At 33.5% G+C, this 27,353-nt stretch overlaps 1 protein-coding gene across 3 annotated transcripts in view; it reads left to right on the top strand.

The window, feature by feature from the left end:
- The window catches only part of CDC123 (cell division cycle 123), an 88,276-nt gene extending 62,243 nt beyond the window's left edge, over window positions 1-26,033 (top strand). The window contains exons 9-13 of one of the 3 annotated variants that reach the window (XM_051961426.1): window positions 1,828-1,950; window positions 3,220-3,248; window positions 15,049-15,177; window positions 25,108-25,250; window positions 25,804-26,033. In XM_051961426.1, the coding sequence (XP_051817386.1) occupies window positions 1,828-1,950; window positions 3,220-3,248; window positions 15,049-15,177; window positions 25,108-25,250; window positions 25,804-25,873 (494 nt within the window). In that variant the 3' untranslated portion in view covers window positions 25,874-26,033. The remainder of the gene's footprint in view (window positions 1-1,827; window positions 1,951-3,219; window positions 3,249-15,048; window positions 15,178-25,107; window positions 25,251-25,803) is intronic. The other 2 variants (XM_051961427.1, XM_051961428.1) reach the window with 2 other exon arrangements.
- The last annotated feature ends 1,320 nt before the right edge of the window (window positions 26,034-27,353 follow it).

Below are 27,353 nucleotides of genomic sequence, written 5' to 3'. Positions count from 1 at the left end.
TGCCCTACTTTATAGGGATTTAATGAGACTTGAGTGAGGTAATACCTGACTTCAGACACTGAATAGCTATGTGACTCTGGGTAAGAGTGAAAATAGAATTTGGTTAGGATCATATATCATCAATATCAAGTTTTTTTTTTTGTTGTTGTTGTTTTTTGTTTTTTGTTGATATTCATTATAATACCTAGAAAAGAGCTAGGAGTAGTTGTATTTTACATAGTACTTGTCATATCTGTATTGATTTCAACATCAATGCAATTAAAGGAGATAATGACATTTATTTTTCAAATTTATAACAGCAATAATTTAGATCCAGGACTTATAACACAGAATACTCTGTTTAATGTTGAAAAATTGAAGCGCTAAGCCATTTTATTTTACTTTTAGCATATTAAGTTGTGCACCTGGTTACATTCCAGTGCAACTTGGGGAAGGGCTAAACAGATTGCAGTATGTTAGTGAAAAAGTGTATGCTGTAATACTCTGATGAATGAAAACTCAGAGAAACTTTGGAAGATGAATATGAAACAGCACCAGGAAAATGATACAATAATATCTACAATAATATAGGAAAACATCAGCCTTCTCTCCATCAGTGTGTAAATGAATTCTAAAACACTGATGGAGAAATGCATCTACCCCATCTCTGTAAAAAGATAATAGATTGTCAGTGTGGAATGAAGCACATGCTGTCAGGCATGAAAATAAAATACACATTGGAGTGTGGGTAATTAGGAAAAAAGATATATCAAGTATCATGTGGCCCCAAAGTCTTAGTGCAGTTTTAAACTATTAAAACTTTAAAACTTTTGGTATATCCTTCATTTAAGAGAGTTGAATCATAAAGATGGAAAAGCATGGCAAAGAAAAAATGAGAAATTTTTGAAATATGACATATAAAGAGGAAAATTTAAATCTTTCCCATGAAGAAAGAGGAAAGAAAAACGATTACAATTTTTACAAGTTTAATGAGAAATCAAAAAATTCTAATGAATGTTGCTTTCTTACTCTGAAATTTTTAGTTCCTATTCACCACCACTGTCCAACATTCCCACTCTGGTATTTGAAGCTTTTTACAAGTTATCCCTATTCTACCTTTATGATTTTGTGATCCTTAGCTTTCTTTCATATACCTATACTTCTGCTAAATTCTGTTACTTGCTGCAATCCAGATAGGCCTCTTTGCCTAAAATGGCCTTTTTTTCCTCTTATCTTTTCTCTACTAAGAATTATCTCTCTGATTTTTACCCATCTTTCAAATCTAAATACATGATATTCCTTTTCCTTGTACTTGATACCTCTCTTTTTATGTTACAGTTATTTGGGTGTATCATCATCAATTTTCTATTTACTTGCCTTATTTTTTCCAAGAAAAATTTAAAGTCTTGAAGATCCATTGTCCTAGTCTTAATATTTTCTATAGTGTCTTGAATGTAATGGTCATTTGATAAGTACTCACTAAATGTTTGAAAGTATAATTCATAAAAATAAAGTTTGAAAATTTGATTTTGTAAAAAATTTTGGTAATAAGCATCATTCTTAGAATTAGATTTTTTTTTACAGATGCTAAATAAAAATAATATTTTTCTTAATATTTTACTATTAAAAAGATAAAATGTTTTCAAAAATAAAATTATGTATTCACTTGTAGGATTTAGTATAAAAATGCACTTGTCATATTCTTGTACAACTGTTAGATTACAGTAAAAGGAACAGAAAAGTTCATTTATTGGGCCTATTTTGATGGTTATTACATATAAAATATCTGTTTCTAAGTGAAATTTTATTTTATTTTAAAGAATTTTATGTCAAATATTTTCTTGGCAGGTATATCCCAGAGGGACTATACACAATACTATGATCACATTTCTAAACAAAATGAAGAAATCTGTAGATCCATACAGGATTTTTTCAAGAAACACATACAATATAAATTTTTAGATGAAGACTGTGAGTATCTCTTATTTTCATAAAAATGTTTTACTTTTTGAGATGTTATGAGACCTTTATTTCATGTGTGATTTAGGTAATTTTTGCTATCACAGACTCTCAGAGTTGAAAGAGAGCTCAGAAGCTACCTAGTACTATGATACCCACTTATGAATTCCTTTAAAAACATATCCAACAAGTCCCTTCCAGTAAGAGGGAACCGAAGTATCTAATTCCTGTCCAGGCTACTCCCTCTGCCCAGATATGGCCCAGATACTCCAGATATCTGGAGTTTATATATGGCGTTCATGTTGAATTGTTGTATTGAAAATCATTTCATCTTTTGCTGTGTGTGTATATGGGCATGCCTCCAAAAAAAACCTCTACTTATCAAATCCAGAGTAGATAGAGATTTCCTCTATATCAATTATTTCGTTTTTTAACATTTCTGAAGTCTGTTTGTACTTTATTGTAATTTAAATCTTTATTTTTTATGTAATTTGTATTTCTTTTACCACTTTAAGTGGGATTATAAGCTTTTATTAACTTAAATAAGCTTTAATATCTAAAGCTGCATTAAGATTTTTGGGATACCTCATATATTCCATAATATAAAACAAATACATTAGTTTATTTAAAGAAAGCAAGGTGAATTGGCGGTGTTTATGCTATTAAATACACATCTTAATGCAGAACTTGGTATCAGTTTATCATTTAAATTAATAAATATTTAAGAATCAAAGAATACACTTTTCCTCTTTTTGCTCATATTTTCCTGCCAAAGTTAGTTTTTCTGCTAATACTGTGATGATAAATTGCATTAATCATTCCCTGAATGTGGGTAGAATTTATTTTTTTTCCACCTCCAGATATTACTCATATCACTCCCCAATGAAATAAATGGGTGCCTATTCCAAGAGTACTGTTTGCTTAGTATCTAATTAGAATCCTCCCCATATGTGTATAATGGACAAATTGAATATGGTAAAATTAGTGTTTTTCATGAAACTATAAATTCTTAAGTATGATAGATGAAAAGTTAGAAAAAAAGAAAATGACAATCATAATAAGGAAGTGTATTTTGATTCTTGTAACATTTAGTTTTAAGGTTTTAAAGGAAAAAATTATTCTCAAGATCGAGGAATTTTTGCACTAATTTGGTTGAATAATGTTTAGAAATTATTTTGTTTTTAAATGTAATTTTTACCATTTAAACATGACTTTATATCTTTAAATTGTATTTTATATAAATAATTAATTTGGGCTGTTTCTTTTTCTTTTTTTTTACAGTTGTATTTGATGTATACCGAGATAGTATGGTAAGTTAATAATTTGTTGTGATTTGGAATCAAGATTATCCCTACAAGTAGATAGAGTAATGTATTTTGAGTAAAAAGAACTTCCATATCAAAACATCTGTCATCAGTGCTTGAAATATTAATATTAGATGTTTCCTTTTGTGGGTCATGAAGGCTTTTCATTTTTCAGGAGTCTCTTACTACAAAAGCCATTTTCATTAAAAATCTTAGTAAAGATTAGTTTAACACCAGGCCAAAAAGGTATCTTTCTTTCCTTCCCTCACAATTTTGTTAAGAGGCCTGATCCTGTTTAAAGTGATTTGTTATATCTGAAAATATGCTCAACAAGGTAATATTTAAACTGATATAAATCTTTAAGCCTTTTTTTTTTCTGGAATGAAGTTTATATATTTTGTTTTCAGTTAAGTATAGTCAGTATAATTTGAGTTATTTATACCTTTGAACTAATTTAAAATTAAGCAAGTCAGTGTTCCATTATGTACTCTTAGCCATCTTTCTAATTGAAATCTTGCTAGTTTGGAAGAGTCAAAGAGAGAGTGCTCCAGATAGAAAAGTGTGATACAGATAAGGGCAGAGTATTATTTTTAAAGGTCAAGATAGATAAATATGATAGAGCCTGTGGAGATAAAGGGCCAGAGACAAAGTAGTATCTGGATCAGAATTAGGATTAAAAACCAAGATCAATAAAAGCCAAAGGAAGAGTAGGGAGTCATGGACTAGGGAAGGGGTCAGGAGACAAGAAAAAGTGAGGCGAGTAGTTTTTATGTAAAAGAAACTATAGATCATTTGGAGAATTAGTTCTTTTGAACATACTACATTTAATATTCTACCAATAGGTTCCTATTTTTATACCCTAGAGAGATGGTGAGGCCCTCCTAACATTGCTTTTTAGTCTCTCAAATTGCCTTCAGCCAAAGAATCTCTTTGTTATTGTCTGTGGCACCAACTGTCTCTAAGCATCTGTTTTGAGAGGAGTTGTATTTCATATCTGTTGTGTGTTAATACAATGTCCAATGTGCAAAGCTTTTAAATGGAAAATTAATGCACTTTAAAAAAAATTTGTGTTGGTTTCAGTTTTAAGTCATAAGATCTTTTCATCAGCATTTAGATAAAAGTTTATGCAATGTTGTCATATTATGATGAGCATCTATAGAATTAATCTGTATTCACTTATTAAATGTTTACTATATGTAGGTTACTGTGTTAGGTAACAAGGAAACCTGCAAGTCCTTACAAGGAAGTTTACATTTTATTTATATGCCATATATACATATGGGTAGATACAAAGTAAATACAAGATATTTTCAAAGGTGGGGAGGGAGTACCTGGGAAAATCAGAAAAAAAATGTCATCTCAGATACAGCATGGAGATGAGAGATGTGTTATGTGCAAGGAAAAGTTAGGAGGTCTGTAGAGCTGAGTTATATAGTACATGGAAAGAAATATTGCAAAGAAAGGGGAAAAAAAGGAAGGAATCAAGATTGAGAGATCTTGAAGAGAACTTTTTTTGATCCTGGAGATAATGGGATCCATTGCAATTTATTGAGTAAGTGGGTTTTCATTTTTAGGATTGCCCTTTAGGAGTACCATTTTTAAAAAAATATATTTTAGAAAAATCACTTTGGCAATTGAATAAAGGATAGATTGAAGTCAGTAGACTAATGAGTGAATTAGGAATGTGTGAAAGTATTTCCCAGAAGCAGTGAATACCCAGTTGAGGTTACCTAAGAGAAATTTTTAGTGGTCCCATTTAGCAGGATTTCATAATTTTCTTCACCTTTGTTCAGCATTATATGCATAAGAAAAAAGGCAGTGTATGAAAGGAGTGATCCAAGGCTTAGGCTTAGCAGGGCAAGATTGGCTAAAGAAACAAGGGATTCCAGAGAACAATATATATTTTAAGTGGTTTGTTGAGGGGTCAAGATGAGGAATGGAAAAGGGTTAAGAGATAATGACCTTAAGAGAAAACTAAAAGATTAGGGGTTAGAGATCACAGGTCAGATAAAAAACAGGTTTTGGAGTAGGAAGGCAGAGACAAAAAGGTAGAATGACAATAAATTGATCAAATAAGGGAATCTTAGAGCTTGTGAACATGGAAGTAGTATATTTTTGGGTGATGATCAAGAGGATGACCATATTTGTGTATGGAGGGATAGGGTGGAGGAGTAGATCATATGAAACGATAAATTAGAGAACTGTGAAGTTGTGTTGAAATCTAATATGAAAGTAAGAATTAGGGAGAAGACACAGATTGTGGGCCAGGTACTGAACTCACTGGGAAAAGAAGGGGAACTGTCTTGGAAGTTAATAGACAACAATTGCCAGCATTTTGATTAGATGGTAGTTATGGATTGAATTACTCCATAAGGAACGTTTATAGAGAAAGTTTACAGAGAAAACCTAGAAATGACCATAAGGAGTAAGGGTTTTTCCAATTTCCTCATTCCAGACTGTGAGTTGAAGGGGAATGAATAATAAAAGTGTAGCTAGTAGTGGAAAGAATGGCCAGAAAGGCTGTCATTCATTTTAGGGAGGCTAATTTGTAATGAGAGCCAGAAGATATAGTGGGAAGTGCAAAGATTTAAGATGAAAGCACGCCCAATAGGCATCAGATGTCTATAGAACAGACATTCCAGAGACCACAGGGAAAGTGTGGGTAGCTTTATTGTGGGATGATGAAGGTTTGAGGGAGGTAAGAATAAAGGAAACTGGCTATGGGATTGGGATAATAGGGTTTGAAAGATGAACAATCACTAGTTCAGAATTATTGGAATGAGAATGATTTGGAACAATTTCTTGGAGAATAGGATAATTAGTTGAGAGAAGTAGAAGTATAACTTTGATACAATGAAATTAAGAAACACAAATTAATAATGGACCTAATCAGGATGGTTTCATGATTTTCTTCCACTCTTTTTAGCAGCATTTCAATGGGAGGAAGATGATTGGACCAACCCAGAACTGGGTTTGCCAGCTGAATGTATATCCATGGGGTGCAGGAGGATAAGGACTTATGAATGATTTCAAGATGAGAACCTGGGTGGCTAGAGGGATGTTGGTACCCTCAGTAGTATTAGGGAAGTTTGGGAGAGGGATAGGTTTTTTTGAGGTTTGTTTTAGATGTGTTAAGTTTGAGATATCTACTGGATATGCAGTTCTGGTGTTGAGAAACTATTGTTTAGGAGAAAATCTAGAGCAGGATATGAACCTCTTTGAGTTTCATCTACATATTGGAGGCATCATATAGATGATCATCTAGTAATAGACAATTAGAAGAATTAGTTAGACAAGGAGAATGATAGATTTTATTGATAAGGCATTTACTATGTGCTACTATGCTAAGAGCAGAATATACAAATCTAAATAAACAAGATAATCTTTACTTTCAAGAACCTTATGTTCTAAAGGGGTAGATAACACCTAAAGGGGAGCTAAGAAGTAGAAGTACTAAGTGTCAAAGAAACCCAAAATAGAGAGTATATAATAGAAAAGATGATTAACAGTGTCAGAGATTACAGATGTCTGGAAGGAAGAGGATTATATAGATAGGCCTTTAGAATTGCTAATTAAGAAAATTATCTGAAACTTTGGAGAAAGCAGTTTCAAGTAAGTGAAATTAGAAATCAGATTGCAAAGGATTGAGAAATAAATGTGAGAAGAGAAAGTAGTGGTGGTGAGTATAAACAGCTTTTTTTCTGGGAATTTGGCCTAGAAATAGAAGAAAATTAAAACTTAGAGGGATAAGAAGGTCTAATGAGGTTTTTGTGGGGTTTTCTTGTTGTTTTTTAAGGGTGCAGGATACTCTACATTTGTGGACAGTGAAAAAGGAACCAATTGAAAGGGACAGATTGATGCTTAAGAATAAAGAAGGGTGGTAAGTGTGAAGGGATAGAAGAGGAGAAAGCCTAAGACAGAGCATTAGTTGATAAAACAAAGAAAGAGAGGTCAAATAGCCATGAGAAGTAAGAGAGAACAATATCATAGAAGCTAAGCGAGCAGAGATATTTAGGATGAGAGAGGTCTTCAACAAGAATCTGTTAAGCATCAACAATGTCCAAAGTACAGAATCAAAAGAAAGGATCAGAATCTTCAGAAAGGCCAGATAAAATGAAGAATGAAAAAAAAACAATTAAGATGAAAAGTTGAAATCGTTTATAGCTTCATAGAAGAGTCAATTGAATTTTGGATAGGAAGCCAAAATATAAAGGGTTGAGAAGCAAAGAAGTTAAGACAAATTGGAAATTTTCCTGGGAGTCTGGTTAAAAAATGTGGATAGGGATAATAGTTTAAAATTAGATGTAATGATAAAAGGTTTAGACTGGATTAAGAAATTTCAATCTTTTTGATCATAGCAGTATGGAAGACTCATGTGTTATAAGAAGAATGCATCTTATTTTCCTGTATGCATCTGAAAATATTTAATTTGCATATATTTTGTATTCACACACATATGTATATTGTGTATACACATGTGCGCACGTGTGTGTACACACGCACGCGCACATGTGTGTACACACACACACACACACACACATTGTTCTGCTCCCAATAAAATATAAGGTCCTTGAGGTAGGAATTTATGTTATTTTCTTTACATCCTAAATGTGTTGCTTGGTATCTTGTACATAGAATTGTTTGATGCTTGTTCATTGAATGAGCCAAGTACCTCCCTAAACAGTGTGTTCCATTTTGAGTTATCTCTTAACTATTAGGAAGTTTTTTATTATAATGAGCTGAAATCTGCCTCTGTTACTTTAATCTATCATTAATAGTTCTCTGCTCAGAAAAGTCTACTCCTTCTTCCACATGAAATTCTTACAGTTGTTTGAAGATATCTATCATGTTATTTACTCCTAAGTCTTTCTCTTCTCTAAATATCCCTATTTCTTCAGATGATTACTACATGTGTGACCTTGAGTCTTTTAAACCTGTCTAAGCCTCAGTTTCCCCATCTGTAAAGTGAGGAGTTGGACCAGATGATGAGATCCCTTCTAGCTCTATCTTAATGATCTGTACTAGGTAGTAGGTATGGCCCATTAGGTTGAATATCATAAGATGAAGAAATAAATGTAAAATCTTAGATTGTCTTTGTTTTTCTTATAATTTTTTTATACCAGTACTTTTGCTTTTCTTCTGGTTCTTTTTTTTCTACTTTCAAAGTTTGGGTGATATCTAAGGCTCTGTCTTTGGCTCTCTTTTATTCTCTTTATCATCCTTGGAGATCTCACTCACTTGCATGGCTTTATTTGTCATATCTATGAAAGTCTGTACCTCCAGCTCCAGTCTTATCCCTGAGCTTCATACCAGCATTACTAATCCTTTGATGAATATTTCTACTTTTTGATCCATTGACTGTTCAAATACAACATGCTCAGAACAGAGATTATCATTCACCCCCAAAGTTCCTATTTTTTACTTTGCCATTACTATTTTTTTAATCTTTATTTTATTTTATTTTGTGAGGCAATTGGGATTAAATGACTTGCTCAGAGTCACACAGCTAGTAAGTGTAATGTATCTAAGGCTGAATTTGAACTCTGAACTGAATTTAAGACTTCAGGGCTAGTGCTCTATCTACTGCATCATCTAGCTGCCCCTTTCCCATTAATATTAGTAGTACCATTAGTCACCCATGTGCAAAACCTTGATATTCTCTTTAACTTTGCTCTTTCACATCTGTTCAGCTGGCAAATGTGGTCAGTTCTCTACAGCATCTTTCGTATATATTTTTTTTGCCTTCTTTAACAGTGTTAGCTGTTGGAATTACAAAGAGAAGAGTCAAAATGTTCCTGTCCTCCAAGAAACTAACATGCCAATGAATGGTTATGATATGCATATTTAAATTAGTATAGTAGATCAAATTGGTGGTATCTGGATGGCACAGTAGGTAGAGTGCTGGGCCAAGGGGTCAGGAAGACTTTTTAAGGTCTGTTCAAGTTTGGTTTCAGATACATAGTAGTTGTGTGATCTTGGGCAAGTCACTTTACCCTGTTTTTTCTTTTTTTTTTTTTTTTGATTAGTAGGGAGTGATATGGTTATACCTTCTTTCTAACATTTCTTCCTCTCTGCAATTTCTGCTTCACATTATTTGTTTTAACACCTTAATTTTACAGATGTATGTCACATTGCTCCATACCACATAAATGAAATACATAAAATCAGATTGACCCAGCTTTGGTCCTCTTTGCTTATGTTCTTTCACTTCTGTGCCTTTGTTTTTATTGTACCCTATAGTAAAAATGCTTCCTTCATCCTGGTCTCCTACCCAGCTTTCAAGACCCAATTCAAATGCTACATCCATAAAGCTTTTTTAAACTGCCACTTCTCCTTCTTTTCCGTTCTCCCATTCAGAAACAATTTTTTCCTTATGTTTTGTTCACAGTTTGTTCTGTTCTATTACTTGTGTCCATGTAATATCTTCCCTACCAAATTTTAAGTTTCATGAAAGGGTAATTCATAGTTTATCTCCTCCAATTCTAAACATGGGAATTTCTGTATAGTAGATATTTAATAAATGTTTGTTTTTGAACTAATAAGACTAACCTCTTAAAACTGGTCTTAGGGCCAGCTAGGTGGTGCCATGAATAGAACACCAGCCCTGACAGCAGGAGGGCCTGAGTTCAAATCTGGTCTCAGACACTTAATACTTCCTAGCTGTGTGACCCTGGGCAAATCACTTAACCCCAATTGTCTCAGCCAAAAAAAAAAAAAAAAATTACTGTTCTTAAACAGTATGAAACACTGTATAAAATATAAAATTATGCTTTCTATATTATAGGTTATTGTAGAGGTTCTGTGAAAGAAAAGATTGATAAGCGCTAAGTGATCTCTTTTTTCAAGTGGGATTTGAGCTGATACTTGAAGATTTTTATAGATTTGGAACAGTTGGAGGGAAAAGAGGGGATTTTCAAAGATATATAAATAAGATAACTAAAAGCCCAAAGATTATAATGAATCTGGTGTGTTGATGAAGCAGTGAGAATTCTAACCTGTTTATAATAGAAGTAATTTTGAGGGAATAATGGGGGAAAAAATGTCTTCTCTTCTCTATTTATCCTAATCCTGCTCATCCTTTAAGCTCTAGCCTAACTCCCTTTTACTACATGATGCTACTTCTGATTATTTAACACTGAATATCCTCCTTTTTACAGAATTCATAGCAATTTTGATATGTACAATATAATTTTTCACTTTTATACAATGTCTATGCCTTGTACTTTATATAGTAGTGAAAATAAATCCCCTTAGATAGGATATCATCTAATAGAGGGCCTTCAAACCAACTTTAGGATTTTAGACTTGATGGTAAGAATTAGGAGACATTCAGTTTTTGAATGATATTGAGTAGGGAATTGATGGAATTAAAACATTATTTAAGGAAGATTAATCCGTCTGCAGGGTAGATTGCCTGAAGACAATTCTCAGTGTGTTTTATATCCAGAAAGTACATGTGAAAATATTTTAAATCTCTATTCAAAGAAAATTGCAGAAAGAGTTAACCTTTAAGTTTTTATGCTTGATTAAAAGTGGTTCAGTGTTGTTGTTGTTGTTGTTTTTTTTAATCTAGATTATGACCTTTGAATCAAGAAACAAATCTGCCAGTCATCAATGCTAGCTTTGGTATTTAGATTGGCTTATCTTCTGGCATTATTTTTGCAACGTGACATTCTTTTTTATAGATCTCAGTAATGTTACAGAAGTATAGGATGGTTGCTGTTAACAGGTAGGTAACAGGCAAGATGGTTGATTATTCCAGTCCATTTGTTTTCTACTTTTTTACATGGATTGCTACTTGTTTTCTTACATTCAATACCCAAAGTATAAGGAAGACATTTTACTAATAACTCAGATAACCATGACATTGTTCTATAACACTAAATACTGATAAATTTCGAAAAAAAAAAAAAGGTCTGATTCTTCCTATCTGAGTATATATAGAAATTTGTGTGTTAGAGGCATAGATTTACTAGAGATTGCCTTTTGTAGAAGGAGTGAAGCAGTAATAAGAATTTGGTCCAACTGATATAATGGACAGCCACCCATGAGAATGTCTGGTTTATTGTTTCTTAGTAGATTTTCCTTAATATGTTCCTGTCATATTTGGTAACTAACTCAGCAGTCTACCATTTAAAATTTTCGGATGATCAGAAATGAGAAAAATATAATAAGAGAGTGGCCATTGTTTATTGAGAAACACAATATGAATTACACATTTAAAAATTAAACTAAATTACCTAAATTAATAAGAAATACCAATAAATCCAAAATACAAAAGAAAAAAAACTTTTACTATATGATGTATGTTTATGTAATCTAATCTATTACCTTTAGTTCCTTGATTGGCTTTCTCAGGTTTATCCACAATTTTCTGTCATTCAATTCTCTGTGAAGAACAGTGGAGAGACCTTTGGAGCTATAAATGTATTACAGGATATTAATGACAATGAATTAAACTTTGAAAGCACCCCAAAATATAAGATATATGACCAATAAAGGAGGTGAGTTCATCTGATCACATTGCAAGAATAAGGAGTAGATAGACAGATTATGTTTTAACACATTGTACAACAAGGTTGCCAGTTAGTCAGGTGAACTTCCTGGAGGATTTCAATTCCAAAGGGAATTGAAGATGTAAATAAGTTTTGATTCACACACATAGAATAAATACTCACAGCAACCAAATTATACATTCTTCAGAGTACTGAAGTATATGCAGCTATGTTCTATTAGAACTGTACCCAGAACTTGTATTCAATAATCTATATATTTACTCTTCCTCATTGACACATGTTTTACCTCAAATTAAACTTCTCTTTAGCCTATTTCAGAAATATTTCTTCTTTGAGTCCAGGTATCTGCTAACAAAAATCTTATCTTTTTCAAAATCAGAGGACTCTTCCATTTCCTTCTGTTGGATTTTATTTCCCTCATTTAGACAATAGCAAATCTTACCATACAAAACCAACTTAAAGATCATGCCTTTTCCCTCTACTCATATAGATTGCATGTCTTCAGATATTAATATTCATGAATATATATGTGATCAACACCATGAACCCAGCCTTTTAGTAATAAGAGTATCCCCAGATTTATCCATCCTGCTTCTTTGGTTACAGACACAAAGTCCATTGCTCTGCTTTTTCTTGAATCCTTTCCTGTTTAGCAGATTCTGCCAGGTCAAACTTTAGAACATAGGGCTACCAATACACCATGGTGAAAAATCATTTTTCTTTGTTGGGAGTATAACTTTCATGAAGTATATATGTTGATAAGCAAAATTGTTACATTTCCATGTATGAAGAATACCCTCATTTTTGTAACAAACTCTTGGTGTTATAGAAGATGGAGAACCCTTTTCACAATAAACAATCACTCTCCTTTCTGCCAGATTTCCCTGAGACATTTTTGATACTGCTTCTTATCATGGGTGTGTTTTGTTTGGGCTTCTTTATTTTTTTTAATTTATTTTTTTCATAATTATAACTTTTTATTGACAGAACCCATGCCTGGGTAATTTTTTACAACATTATCCCTTGCACTCACTTCTGTTCTGACTTTTCCCCTTCCTCCCTCTACCCTTCCCCAAGATGGCAAGCAGTCTTATACATATTAAATATGGCACAATATATTCTAGGTATAATATATATGTGCAGAAACGAACAGTTCTCTTGTTGCACCAGGAGAATTGGATTCAGAAGGTAAAAATAACCCAGGAAGAAAAACAAAAATGCAAACAGTTTACATTTATTTCCCAGTGTTCTTTCTTTGGGTGTAGCTGCTTCTGTCCATCCTTGATCAATTGAAACTGAGTTAGGTCTCTTTGTCGAAGAAATCCACTTCCATCAGAATACATCCTCATACAGTATCGTTGTTTAGGTTCTGCTCGTTTCACTTAGCATCAGTTTATGTAAGCCTCTCCAGGCCTCTCTGTATTCATCCTGCTGGTCATTTCTTACAGAACAATAATATTCCATAACATTAATATACTACAATTTACCCAACCATTCTCCAGTTGATGAGCATCCATTCATTTTCCAGCTTCTAACCACTACAAACAGGGCTGCCACTTATAGGTTCCTTTCCCTTCTTTAAGATTTCTTTGGTGTATAAACCCAGTAGTAGCACTGCTAGATCAAAGGGTATGCACAGTTTAGTATAGTTCCAAATTGCTCTCCAGAATGGCTGGATGTGTTCACAATTCCACCGACAGTGTATCAGTGTCCCTGTTTTCCCACATCCCCTTCAACATTCCGCATTATCTTTCCCTGTCAGGTGTGTAGTGGCATCTCAGAGTTGTCTTAATTTGCATTTCTCTGATTAATAATGACTTGGAACATCTTTTCATATGGCTAGTTTCAATTTCTTCATCTGAGAATTGTCTGTTCATATCCTTTGAGCATTTATCAATTGGAGAATGGCTTGATTTCTTATAAATTAGACTCAATTCTCTATATATTTTGGAAATGAGGCCTTTATCAGGACCTTTAACTGTAAAAATGTTTTCCCAGTTTATTGCTTCCCTTCTAATCTTGTCTGCATTAGTTTTGTTTGTACAAAAACTTTTCAATTTGATATAATCAAAATTTTCTATTTTGTAATCAATAATGATCTCTAGTTCTTCTTTGGTCATAAATTTCTTCCTCTTCCACAGGTCTGAGAGGTTTCTATGTTCTTCCAATTTATTTATAATCTCATTCTTTTTGCCTATGTCATGAACCCATTTTGACCTTATCTTGGTATACGGTGTTAAGTGTGCGTCAATGCCTAGTTTCTGCCATACTAATTTCCAATTTTCCCAGCAATTTTTGTTAAATAGTGAGTTCTTATCCCCAAAACTAGGGTCTTTGGGTTTGTCAAACACTAGATTATTAAAGTTATTGGCTGTTTTGTCCTTTGAACCTAACCTATTCCATTGATCAACTAGTCTATTTCTTAGCCAATACCAAATGGTTTTGGTAACCACTGCTTTATAATATAATTTTAGATCTGGTAGGCCACTTTCATTTGATTTTTTTTTCATTAATTACCTTGAAATTTTTTACCTTTTGTTTTTCCATATGAATTTTGTTGTTATTTTTTCTAGGTCATTAAAATAGTTTTTTGGATGTCTGATTGGTATAGCGCTAAATAAATAGATTGGGTAGTATTGTTATCTTTATTATATTTGCTGGTTGGACTTCTTTATGAGATGGTCTTTTTTTTTTTTTTTTTTTTTTTTCCCTTTAGGGTTTGGACCTAAAACTTATAATTAGTTGCAAGAGGCAGGAAGAAAAAATGTAGATGGTTTTTCAAGGTCCTTTCTCTTTTTATACTACTATCAAAAATGACATTTTTCTTTGAACTCTTTAGTCAAAGGTACATTAGGGGCCATCTAATCCTAGCTATCTCATTTTGTAAATGAGGTGAGCACATCACCACAGCTCAGTGAGGTGAAGTAACTTCCTAAATCTGCAGGGTTAGCATTACATGTAGGATTTGAACCTAGGACTTCTGACTAGAGTCAGTACTCTTTCTTCTATACCATTTATTCATTTTATTTAGTCAAATGGACGGTCATCAAAATGTAACTTTTTTTAGCCAAAATAAAGAAGTCATTTTAAAAGTATTAAAATATTTTAAAGCCATCTTTTGCTTAAAATTCATCTGTAATTGTTAATATGTTTGGTAAGTTCCTTCTGGGAAGAAAATTATATGAAAAAAGGACATTCTGATTCACTGACTTCTGCAAATTAAGGCAGATTATAGACTTTAGCTTTGTTCTTTGTTAACTTTTAGTATCTCAATGTTCTCTCTGATGTAGGGCAAAGTGTGGCTAATTGATTTTAATCCATTTGGTGAAGTAACAGACTCACTACTGTTCACATGGGAGGAATTAATATCTGGAAAAAACTTAAAAGGTGAACAAAATGAAGGAGAGGCTCTGGAACAGGTAAGAAGTTTTACAAAAACAGTAATCTAGGAGATACCCTTTTAAGTGATTAAGTGCTTGCCTAAATTATCCTTAGTTATTTTTATGTGATGTTCTCTACATCTTATATAGTCAAATAAACTTAATTATCCATAATCTTGGAAAAGCTTTAGTCTAAAGTATATTTTATAAGTACTTATTCACTAGACACAAATAAGAAAAGATGCTTGCCAGGTGAGTAATGAGAAATTTTTCTTTCATCATTTATATGGAATAATTGTAGATTTGAATACATGTATTTATTTACTTTAGATATTGTTTTTCATGAATTTCCTGTTAAGGATTTTTCCTGAAATAATTACTTGAAATGTATAATTTCACATCATAATTGTTTCCTGTTTCTCTCTTGTTCTTGAAATATTTGTAGATTTCTTCCCATACACATCTTTTATTTTATCTCAGCCAAACTCTTATAATCTTTTTTTTTATCAATTGCTCATAAAATGTTTTAGAACCTACCACAAAACCTGAGCTCAAAGCAGTAAAAACATATATCTTAATTTCTCTTTTGATAGTTGTTCAGAACAGAAAGGTATTCCATTTTTTTCTTGTCTTTCCCTTCAGTTTTGAGAAATTGCATGAAGAAGAATATGATAAGAGAATCATTCATGAGGGCATTCACTTAAGAGATTCAAATTTATGCCCTTGTGATCTTTTAAGGTGAAAGACTGTGGTATTCCATCATTTTTCTCTTTAGCTTTTGTCTCTCAGGAATTGCATGTCCTCATTACCAGTAAAGGTGTCACAGGCATTTCAAGTTCAAACCGGATAAATCTCTTCCCTCTTCCCCCAAATCCAGCCATATTTCTGTGAAGGGTAACACCATACCAACTTGACAGCTTCTGAGTCAACATGGCTCTTCATTAACTTTACATATCCAGTCAACTGCCTTGTTTGATTTTTCATCCACAGCCTTTCTCGAGAATCAGTTCCTTTCTTTCCATTTGTGTAACTACCTCACTAAGTTAAGCCCTTGTCATATCTCTACTGGACTGTTGTAATAGATTCTCTGCCTCAAGGAGGGAAGGAAATAAGCATTTATTAAGCATCTCCTATGTGCCCATTTACTATGCTAAGTGATTTACAGATATATTATTTTATCTTCACAACAACCCTGTGAGATAGGTATTATTTTGATCTCCTTTGTACATTTGAGGGAACTGAGGTGGAAAGAGGTTCACAGATCTAGTAAGTGTCAGAGGCCAGCTTTGAGCTCAGGTTTTCCTGCTTCCAGGCCTGGGCCTCTATCCACTGGGCCAACCAGATGTCTCTGTTCTTCAGAAGCATGAACTTGAGGGAAGTCAGAGGATTTAGTAGGTGGAGATGAGGAAAGAGAGCATTCTAGTTATTTGGGATAGCCAGAGAAATGCCTGGACCTGAGAGAGAAAGTTTCTTGTCAGATGGTCAGAGTCACTGCATAGAAAAGTACAAAGTGAGGAGTAAGAGGTAAGAAAACGGGAGTGTTAGAGCTCTAGGTTAAGAAGGGCTTTCAACACCACAAATTGGATTTTGTATTTGATCTTGTAGGTGATTGGGAGCCATTGAGGTTTACTATGTCAGGGATGACATGGTCAGATAGATGCTTTAGGAAAATTGAATTGGAGTGGGGATACGCTTCAGGTGCAAGGTGATGGGGGTCTGCAGTGGAGGGATGGCAGCTTTAGAGGAGAGAAGGGGGCGTATTAGGGAAATGTTGCAAAGCTGAAATGGGCAGGTTTTCATAACCAATAGGATATTCATAATCTCAGTGCTATGTGTTCTAAAAAAAATTTCAAAATCTAAAGACCTAGCAGAGGAGATCAAAATCATGTGGAAATAGAATGAAATGCATTTCAGTCTGATATCATCTCTGGGGTTTTACTAAGTATACTTAAGTGAACTTATAAAGAGTGAGCTATAATAACCATTTAGCCACAGCTGTTTTGTATAACTTTCCAGTAGTCTAGAAATTGTATATCAAATGAGCATAGCAGTATAGCAGCTTGCTCTAGGACTGTATCTATATGAACCCTCTTTAAAAAAAAAAAAAAGAGAAAAATGAGGTAATAATTATACTATTTATTTTTAGAATGCTTTAAAATTCTTTTTTTTAAAAGCCTTTACACACATGCATCTCTCCACCCATTTTCTCACTAGAGTGCATGTCATATTTCCATCTTCCAGCTTCTCTTTTCTAAAGGCATCAGACAATCAACAGTCATGTATTTAGTTAGCATCTTCTCTGTGCTAGTACTGTGCAAAGCTTTAGAGATGCAGACTAAAGTAAAGCTATCCCTCCTTTCAAAGAGCCCACATTCCAAAAGGGAAACAGTCTACACCACAGGTACATTAAAAACATCTAAATAAACAACCAACATTTGCTAAGACATGACTATGTAGATTGCTAAACTTGATGCCAAGGATACAAAAACCAAAGCAAAACAATCCCTGGCCTCTAGGAGCTCCTTGGGTAATCAGGGGAAACATGAATGTATATAGGTTTGAGGTATGCAAGATAGATTGAAGGGGATTTTTTTTAGATGGTACAAGTAGCTGGGGTGCAAGGGGGTAGATGGGGATCAAGAAGGTTCTGATAGAGACAGTGCTAAAGAGTGAGCTAACTCTTTGATGAAAAATGATCAAGGGAATGTATCTGACCATGGAGGACTGTCCTCCTCCTCAAAGGCTCAGATGTGAAGAGAAAGTACTAGACTGTAAAATAGGTTGGGGCCCAGTTATGAAGGGCTTTAAACAACACTCTGGGGATTTGGATCCTAGGGATTATGGGGAAATATTAGAGTTTATTGAGTAGGAGAAACATTTAGGAAAATCAATTTGCCAGCTTTGTGAAAAATTGATTAGGTGGATACCTAAGGGAGGAAAATTTGGTAGAAAACTGAGCAGTCCAGGTGAGAAATAATAATGGCCTATAATAGGGCGGTGGTTGTGTTAGTTGAGAGGAGATATATGCAGGAGATGTGGAGATAGACATGACAAGATTTAGCAATTGACTGGATAGATGGAATGGGTGAGTTTCAGGAATTGAAGATAACACTAAGGTTGCAAAATTTGGTGATTGGCATTACTATCATTAGAAATAAATGAAGTTCAGAATATGGGGGTGAGTGAGCAGAAAAGAGAATAAGCATTTATATGGTTCTTACTATGTGACGGGGACTGCCCTGTCCCAATTTTTTTATTAGAATATTATTTTATTTTATTTTATTTTAGAATATATTTTATTAGAATAATTAGAATAGGTTAGGGTTTGGGGGTGAAAGTAATTACTTCAATTTGGGACTTGTTAAATTTGATATATCTATAGGACATTCATTTTTAAATGTCTACTAGGCAATTAATGGTGTGGGACTAGAGTAGGGCTAAAAAATAGAGATCTGAGAGTCTTTCACAGTGAGTTGATAATTTAATGAAAATTGATAAACTCATCAAATGAGAGAGTCTAGAAAGAGAAGAGGGACCAAGTCAGAGGGGTTAGTTATATCCAGAATAAGGAGCATATGATGATCCAACAAAGGAGAATAAAAAGGGATAATAAGATATCTGACCATTCTTAATTTTAGTTACGTTTGTTCTGTCATTTCTAGCACAGAAATCATTTTCCTTGGCAGAGTAAACAGAAACATAATAAGAATTCATCAGTACTATTGACTTTTATCAATTAGTCTTGTCCCATTTACCCCAAATAAAAGATTTCTTTAATTCTTTTTCTTCCAAAGTTTAATGGTCTGCTTAACCTTAGTTTTTCTTATTGGCCTAAGCTAATTCTGAGTTTTAGCATTCCTGACTATTTTTACAGAATCATGATACATTCTTATGGTCCTACTCTGCTAAACAGAACTTGGAAAGACAGATCACCAAGTTGGTTTCAGGGTGATTAATTTTTCAGCTACAACAAATCTCAGAGATTATCTGCTGAGTTATAGAAGAGCTGCAGTCTTCATTGGTGGAGAGAGTGGCTGTGACAAAGCAGTTAAGAGATCCATGGAATAAGTATTGAAGTACTGAGGATTAAAACCATGTCTTAGATTTTGTATACTCAAAATATCTTTAGCTATGTAATGGTCACATAGTTGTTGCTGTTTACATTTTCATTCGTGTCCAATTCTTCATTTCTATGTACCATAGCAGCCCAGACCCTTCTATCTTTCACTGACACTTGAAATTTGTCTAAGCTCATGTTTATTGCTTCCATGAATGCTATCTAGTCATGTTGGAATCCTTACAAAGTATTAACTCATTAGAGGTGATAGAGACAATAATTATCTAATTTCGCATGGTTCAGTATGATTGATCTGATCCTACGAGGAGATGTTATGGGCCAGAACTTGAAACAAAGTACTAAGTGGAATTGAGAAGACAATGTTTAAATCTAGTTTAGCATTGATTTAATCATACAACAAATAATGGTTTCCCAGTGATATAATGATTGGTGTGTACTCAGTGAACAGCATATAAGCAAGAAGCTCTCAGGGCCAAAGAGCACTCTGAGAGATACAGAAGCCCACAAGCCCACTCTTGGAGGCTAAGTCAGATTCATTCCATCTTCCACCTTCGTGCTGGCTGGAGGCTGAAGAAAGCAGAGGCAAAGAACAGCAGCAAGAACTCTTGGAATCAAGGAAGGAGAAAATAAACGTTTGGATTTTATCAGCTGCCTGTATTTGAGGTGATTATTACTTTGAACTGAAACTAAGTTTGCCTCCAGAAAACCCCCCCAAGAAACCGGCTCCCAGAGAACCATTATATTTTAAAGAAGAGAACACCACATATTCATCTCATTATCTGCCATCACCATCTCCTTTTGCCTTCAACTTTTACCAGCATCAGGGTCTTTTCCAATGAGTCCTGTCTTCACATTATTTGACTAAAAGTTTCTAAACTTTAGCTTCATTATTTGACCTTTCAGTGGAGAGTATGAATTCATTTTTTTTCAAGTATTAACATGAACCATAGCTTTGACTATATGGACCTTTGCTGTCAAAGTGACATCTCTGCTTTTTATCCTGCTGTCCAGATTTGCCATAGTTTTCCTTCCAAAGAGCAAGTATCTTTTAATTTCATAGCTGCAATTGCTGTCTGCAGTGATTTTTGGATCTGATAATATAAAATCTGACACTGCTTCCATTTCTTCTATTTGTCAGGAAGTGATAGTACCAGTTGCCAAGATCTTGTTTATTTGATATTAAGCTTCAAGCCAGCTTTTACAGTCTCTTTTTTCTCTCATCAAGAGGTTTCTTAGGTGGTATAATATACATTACCTATTGATTTATTAGTAAGAAGAGAACTAGTAGAAGCACCTACTCCAGTAAGCTAATTCTAGAATTGCCTCTGATAATCTAAGCTTCATCATTTTTAACATTTACTGAAAAATTCAACTTGAAGCTTAGCTTTTTAGTTTGTAGAAGGGAAAGTGAAGTGTGTTGTCAAGTCAAAACATGTAAGCTTAACTTACAGATAAGGAATAGTACTATTATTTTCTTTACAATTGAAATACATTGTATTAGTTTCTTTGAAAAACTGAATGTATGGTTATTATTTGAATGCTACTTTGGAATTTAGTTTCTTAAGAAAGAATAAATCATTTGTGAATAGTGATTTGCTAATAAGAAATGTGAACTTTTTTACATAAATGAAAGGAGTGAATAATTTTTTAAAGACTTTCCTGCTATTGTTTATTGAAAGAATTTCAGGGCGAGTAAAGAAAGCAGTGACAAAAGAATTTTATATGCAATTATCCCAACAATTTAACTCAGATCAAATTATTCAGTGTTGATATCATGCTATCAAAGTTAAGGGACATCTCTTTTCTGTTTAATCAGTAAATTTATAAAAGTAGTTTCTGTTATACCAAAAATCATTAATACAACTTGAATTTTGTTCAGTATTTTTGGTTACAGTACTTTGGATGTTCCTAGGTTACTGTTTGTTGAGTCTAAAGAAAACATGCAATAATAAAAAGGGAATGTAAAACACAAACATTGCTTGAAAAGTTTTCTAACTAAAATAACAATTATAACAATGATAGCATTTATAGAGCACTTTAAGGTTTGCAAAGCACTTCACTAATAACTTACTTTATCTTTACAACAACTCTGGGAGATAGGTGCTATTATTATATATATTTTGCAGATGAGGAAACGGAGGCAGACAGGGTAAGTGATTTTCCCAAAGTCATCTAGTTTGGATGTGTCTAAAAACATTAAATGGATTCAATTCAAATTTAATAGTTCCTTTGGTACTCTGTATTTTGAATTGACAATGTATTGACATTGTGTGTGTGTGTTTGTATTCACAATCATATATGTATTCACAAATTTTAAAGAGGGCCCAAATTTGTTATTTATTTAAAATTTTGATTAATTCTTATGAATTTGACAATCAGCAACAAAAACAAGTATCTCAGTGTACAAAGAACAAAAAGAGGAGATTACATGTGTAACTTGGAATTTGTTATGTTCAGCTTGATTTTTTAAAGTGTTTGATATATTTTTATGTGTTCTCTCGAGCTTCCTTTCTTTCTGTATATATACACATATATATATATATATATTTTGTGCTTTTTTGTTTTTTTTTAAAATGTTTCTTACTACTTAATAGCCGTAAGTTCTCCTTTGCAACAGATGTAGTCAATCAAATCTGCACGTTGGCTATGTTAAAAAGTGTGTCTCATTCCATACTTTTGGTTTATTGTCTCTGCTAAGAGGTGAGAAGTATTTTTCACTATCAGTCTTTTAAAGTAATGAATTGTTTACTAAGTTGGAGTTCTGAGGTCTTTCAAAGTTGTTTTCTTTTACTATTATAGTCATTGTGGCAGTTGAACTCCTGCTTATTTCATTATATCCCAATTCATATAACCCCAAATTTTCTGAATTTTTCCTATTTGCAGTTTTTAGGTGCTGTGATTTTCCATTACATTGGTATCCAGAATTTATTTAGCCATTTTCCAATTGATGGGCACCCACTTTATTTCTAGTACTTTGTTCCAACCTAGGTTGCTAGGTTGCTATAAATCCTTTGTACATGTACATCTTTGTTTCTTTTTGGAAGTAATATTCCTGATCAGTGGTAGTATCATGGGGCTATAGGCTGTACAATTTAATGATTTGGGGTTATAATTCCAGATTGATTTATAAAATGGCTAGACTAATTCTCAACTCTACCAACAGTGCATTAATTATGCCATTTCTCTCATAATTCCTCTGACAATTGCCATTTTCATTTTTTCACCTACCAGTTTGACAGGTGTGATATAGAACCTTGATTTATTTTAATTTTAATTTCTTTTATAATTAATGATTTTGAGCATTCTTTCATATTTCATATGTTGATAGGTTTGCATTTCTTTGAAAACTGCCTGTTTACATACTTTAACTATTTGGCTGTCAGGGGCCTATATTGTGTTCAGTGTAGAGAATTTCTGATGTAGGAACTCCTACCTTAGTGGACTACTTGTTTGTGGCTTATGAATCTTAGAGAGTTGCATGAGCTTGAGAAGTTAAATGATTTGCCCCTGATTATACAGCTAGCCTGTCCAAAACAAGACAGAAAACCACGTTCTCAAACTGTGCATCATCTTCTGTTCCTCCCTGACATTTACAGTCAGTTACCAGATATTGTCATTTCTTCCTTCCTAACCCTACTCTAACCTTTCACCCTTACTACACAGTCTAGCCAGAATGGCCTCTTCCTGTTGCTCAGACCTGATATTCCATTTGACATATCCATGTCTTTGCACATGCTCTCCCTCATACCCATAATGCAATGCCTCTTCTTTGTCTTCTAGAAAGCCTAGCCCAGCCCCAATGCCACCTTATACAAGTATTCCTCATGCTCCAGTTACCCTTTATTTTGTATATACCTATATTTGTATTATGTTGTGTCTCCTGACTAAATTGTGAATTCTTTGAAGTTCGTAACATAACAGTTTATGCTTTTGTCTTTAGCATGTAGCACAGGGACTATCACATAGTAAATAATTAATAAAAAGTTGTTAATCAATTGATCCTGATTTCAAGACTGGTTTTCCCACTTGCCATGTTATCACATGTGTTTTCTAAATTTCATTTTGGAAGTTCCATTTCTATTTTTAATATGTATGTTGAAATCTGGAGATTCTTAAAGCAAATATACAGAAAAATAAAATATACCTTGTTGTAATATCAAAATAATTTTACAGTGAAGAAAAGAAATGTAGTTGTTCTGTGAATTACTAATATCAAATGATACAACTTTATTAGTAAGATTTATGAAGCTTCAATTCTTTTGTAACAATAAATATAAATAAATATATAAATAAATATAGCAAATGAAAATATGGCAAATTCTTTGTAATTTTGAACTTTGAAAACAATTATGATCTCTACTATTTAAATTCTATACTTACATGTACAAAAGTTCTATTTTTATTACCCAATTTTATTTTATTTTCAGTTCTAAATTCTCCCCATTCCCTAACCTCTTTCCCCACCCAAAGAAAAGACAAGAAATACAAACCCCAATTCAAAGATACAAATGTGCTTTCCCAAGAAAACTGGCTCTGCCCCATTTTTATGTGATATTTATCAACTTTTCTCTCTCTTTTTTTTAGAGGGGTGATTTCTTATATATTTTTATGGCAGATGAGTTTAAGTTGATATGCTTCTGCTAATAGAATGTAGAGTTCATTCGATGTGTTTGGTTCCTTTGATAAAACATTCCCCATATGGGTCATTTTGCTATACTTGTTTTTTATTTTACTTCTGTCTTTCAAGAGCATATGACGATTGAATTTAATTGGTCCTAAGAGATTTTAGAAAGGGGATGCATTTTGATTAGCCCAAATCTATCATAATTACTGGAAAAATGATATAATTTTCACACTTCAAGGAGAGTACCGAGTGGATAACAACACATTTTTATTTTGTATATACATCATTTATTTGTCTATATTATTAACTCTCTTCTCTGTGGCCTAACCAAATCCCTGCTCTGTCAGAGGATACTGGTGTGTGTGTGTGTGTGTGTGTGTGTGTGTGTGTGTGTGTATGAACACACGAAAATATATGTGTGTATATGTATATATACATACATACACACAGATAATATTTATGATGTTTATGTTATATCTATAGATGTATGATATATAAGAAGGTAGTATGGTACAATGTAAAAACTTTTGACTGACTTCAGTCAATGAAGATGAGACTTCAATTCTTTTTTGGTTTTGCCACATATCTGCCATGTGATCTTAAGCAAGTTATTCATTCCTTCTAAGCTGCCCCTCTTCATTCCAGATAGAGAGGTGGCATAATAGATAGAGTGATAGGCTCAGGGTTGGGCAGACCTGAATTCAAATCCTGACTCAGGTACTTAATATCTGTGACTTTGGGCAAATCACATAACTTTTCTCAGCTTCACTTTCTTCAGCTGTAAAAATGGAGGTGATAATTATACACATCTCTCAGGGTTGGTACAAAGGATCAAATGAAATAATACATGTAAAATGATTTGTAAAACTCACAAAGATATTAATCAAGTAAGGGGATAGTGGGTAATTGCTAATGTTACTTTTCAGCCATAGTATCCTGTGATGCTATATAAAAAGAGAAAATGGACACCTTGGAATTCTTTTCATTTCAGAGTTTGATTTTCTCTTGCTCTCAATATGGAATTTAAGATGGAAGACAATGAGAGGCTAAACTTAAGATGATTACAAGATTACTAGTTTAGGAGGCTGGAATAAAGGTGGTACCACTGAAAGAAACTGGGATGGAAACAGTGATTTTTTTTTTTTTTTTTGGAGGGAAGGGAAGGCTTAGATTGTTTTTTGGTGAAATTAATGAACTGAACTATACCAATAGAGCCTTATCTTGGCACTTAAATTTGAAATATTTATATAATCTTTTCTTTTTAAAGGATTCTCCAGCCTTTCGTTGCACAAACAGTGAAGTTACAGTACAACCGAGTCCCTATCTGAGTTACCGGCTACCTAAAGATTTTGTAGACCTCTCCACTGGTGAAGATGCTCATAAACTAATAGATTTTCTAAAACTGGTAAAGTAAATAAGTTTTGAACAAATAATTTTTGTTTTCAAAGCTGCTGTAAAAATGGTCCTATAATGCATAACTTTTTAGATTGGTAAAGTATCTAATTTAGTAAATTTTGTGATTCATATTTTAATGCTAAGCAAATAGAAACAAGCTTTTCTTTCCATTCAGCTCAAGTGAGAATTTATCTAATGAATGTTAAATGTTTCTTTCATTCGAATGCTCTGCTCCCAGATTAATTTTTCACAATACTTGCATTGCATATGTGAACAAATATATAATATACAAGTAAATTCTAATGTTAGGTTGTCAGTAACTCTATATACTTACTATTGTTACTGAAGAGCATTTTTTATATCCAAGAAATGAAAAATGGAAAGAATCAAGCTTGATTTACCCAGGAGCCAAAGCAATAAGATAGTACCCTTTTTTCCAAGACAATTCCTAACTATATACAAAGCTAAAGTCTCTGAGAGTGGGTCTTCATTTGCAGAAAGAATTAATTGAATGCTATAGAAGTCCTCATTAAAATGTACTTTTTAATGTATTGTTTGTTTTCTACAGAAAAGAAATCAACAAGAAGACGACTGAGAAGAACCATAAAGTTGAAGATTTAAGTAGAGGAAATCATTGAGGCTACTTCCCAAGGCTGCTTATAGGCCATAACTTCTTACCAATCTAAAGGAAAAAAAAATTGCTTTTTGTATTCATGTATATTCATTTAGAAAAAAATGGAGAGACTTTGTTACCATATCAAAATAGCATAATAAATAGAGAACTTCAACATAGAAAAACTATTTTGTTCTGGTGATATGAAACATTTTGTATGGTCTAATTGGTCTTTTTTGACTAAGCCTGTCAAGTCAAATTAAGCTTCTTGCTAGGTAGGTGGATAAACTTGTGATATTGTTATGCAATATTGAATGAAGACAAATTAGCCTTTTCTTTTTGGAAATAACCCCAGTTTGCTATATAATTTCCTTCCTCCCTCCCTCCTTCCCTTTTTTCTTCCTCCCACCTTTCTTCCCTCCCTCCCTTCCTTCCTCCCTCCTTTCCTTCCTTGCTCTCTCCCTCCTTCCCTCCCTCCTCTCCCTCTTTCCTCTCCTTCCCTCCCTTCTTTCCTCCCTCTCTTCTCTTCCTCTTTCCTCTCTTCCTCTCTCCCTCCCTCCTTCCTTCCTCCCTCTCTTTCTCCCTCTCTCTCTCTCTTCCTTCCTTCCTTCTTTCTTTTCCTCCCTCCCTCCCTCCCTTCCTTCCTTTTCTCCTTCCTTCCCTCTCTCCCTCCATTCCTCCTTCCCTTCCTTCCTTCCTCCCTTCCTTCCTTCCTCCCTTCCTTCCTTCTTTTCCTTCCTTCCTTCCTTCCTTCCTTCCTTCCTTTCTTCCTCCTTTCTTTGTATCATCTTTATGTTCATTTTTTTGAATCTAACAAAGCTCCCATTTCATCAGATTATCATTTTTATCTTCATTTTAATATAGTAAAATCAAATTATGATGTAAAGTTAACTATTATTTGGGAAAGATATTCTCGGGTTTTGTTTTAAGAATTATGTGATATCAATTCTCTTACTGGATAAACCCTTATCTGAAAGTATATTTGGTGTTTTGAGAACTGAGGTTTATTATTTCAGTGCTTCATTGACCTGAATGCCACAGCAAAAGCCCATCAAAGTGAGTGCTTCCTGTGTTCTCAGAGCACATTTTATACTTAATTTGTTAAAAACACAAATAATGGAGGTAGAAAGACTAGAGAGAGTTGGAAAGAGAAAAAAAGTAAATATTGACATTCCCCTGCCTTCAATCCTCAAACTCACAAGACTCTGTTTTTTGAGGCAAAAAACTTCACCCTTAATAGTCTAGACAGCTGTCTAGAACTATTTAGGTTTAGTGAACTGGTGGAGGAAGTCTCCATATCCATATCCAGAATATAATCAATGAAATTCCTGGCCCTCCTTGGTCCCCTCTTTGTAGTGCATTGCCTTAAGAGAACAATGCACAGCTTCATTCCTAGGATGGAAAGACCATGTGGTAGACAGAAGGCATCATTCCTATCTGCTCATTCCAGATCTGGTTTGTCCTGTTTTGCTTTTACATTGTGAATCATTATCACTCTCAGATTG

This window comes from Antechinus flavipes, chromosome 5 (assembly GCF_016432865.1).
Source record: "Antechinus flavipes isolate AdamAnt ecotype Samford, QLD, Australia chromosome 5, AdamAnt_v2, whole genome shotgun sequence".
Lineage (NCBI taxonomy): Eukaryota > Metazoa > Chordata > Mammalia > Dasyuromorphia > Dasyuridae > Antechinus > Antechinus flavipes.
This window is presented reverse-complemented; position numbering and strand designations above follow the sequence as displayed.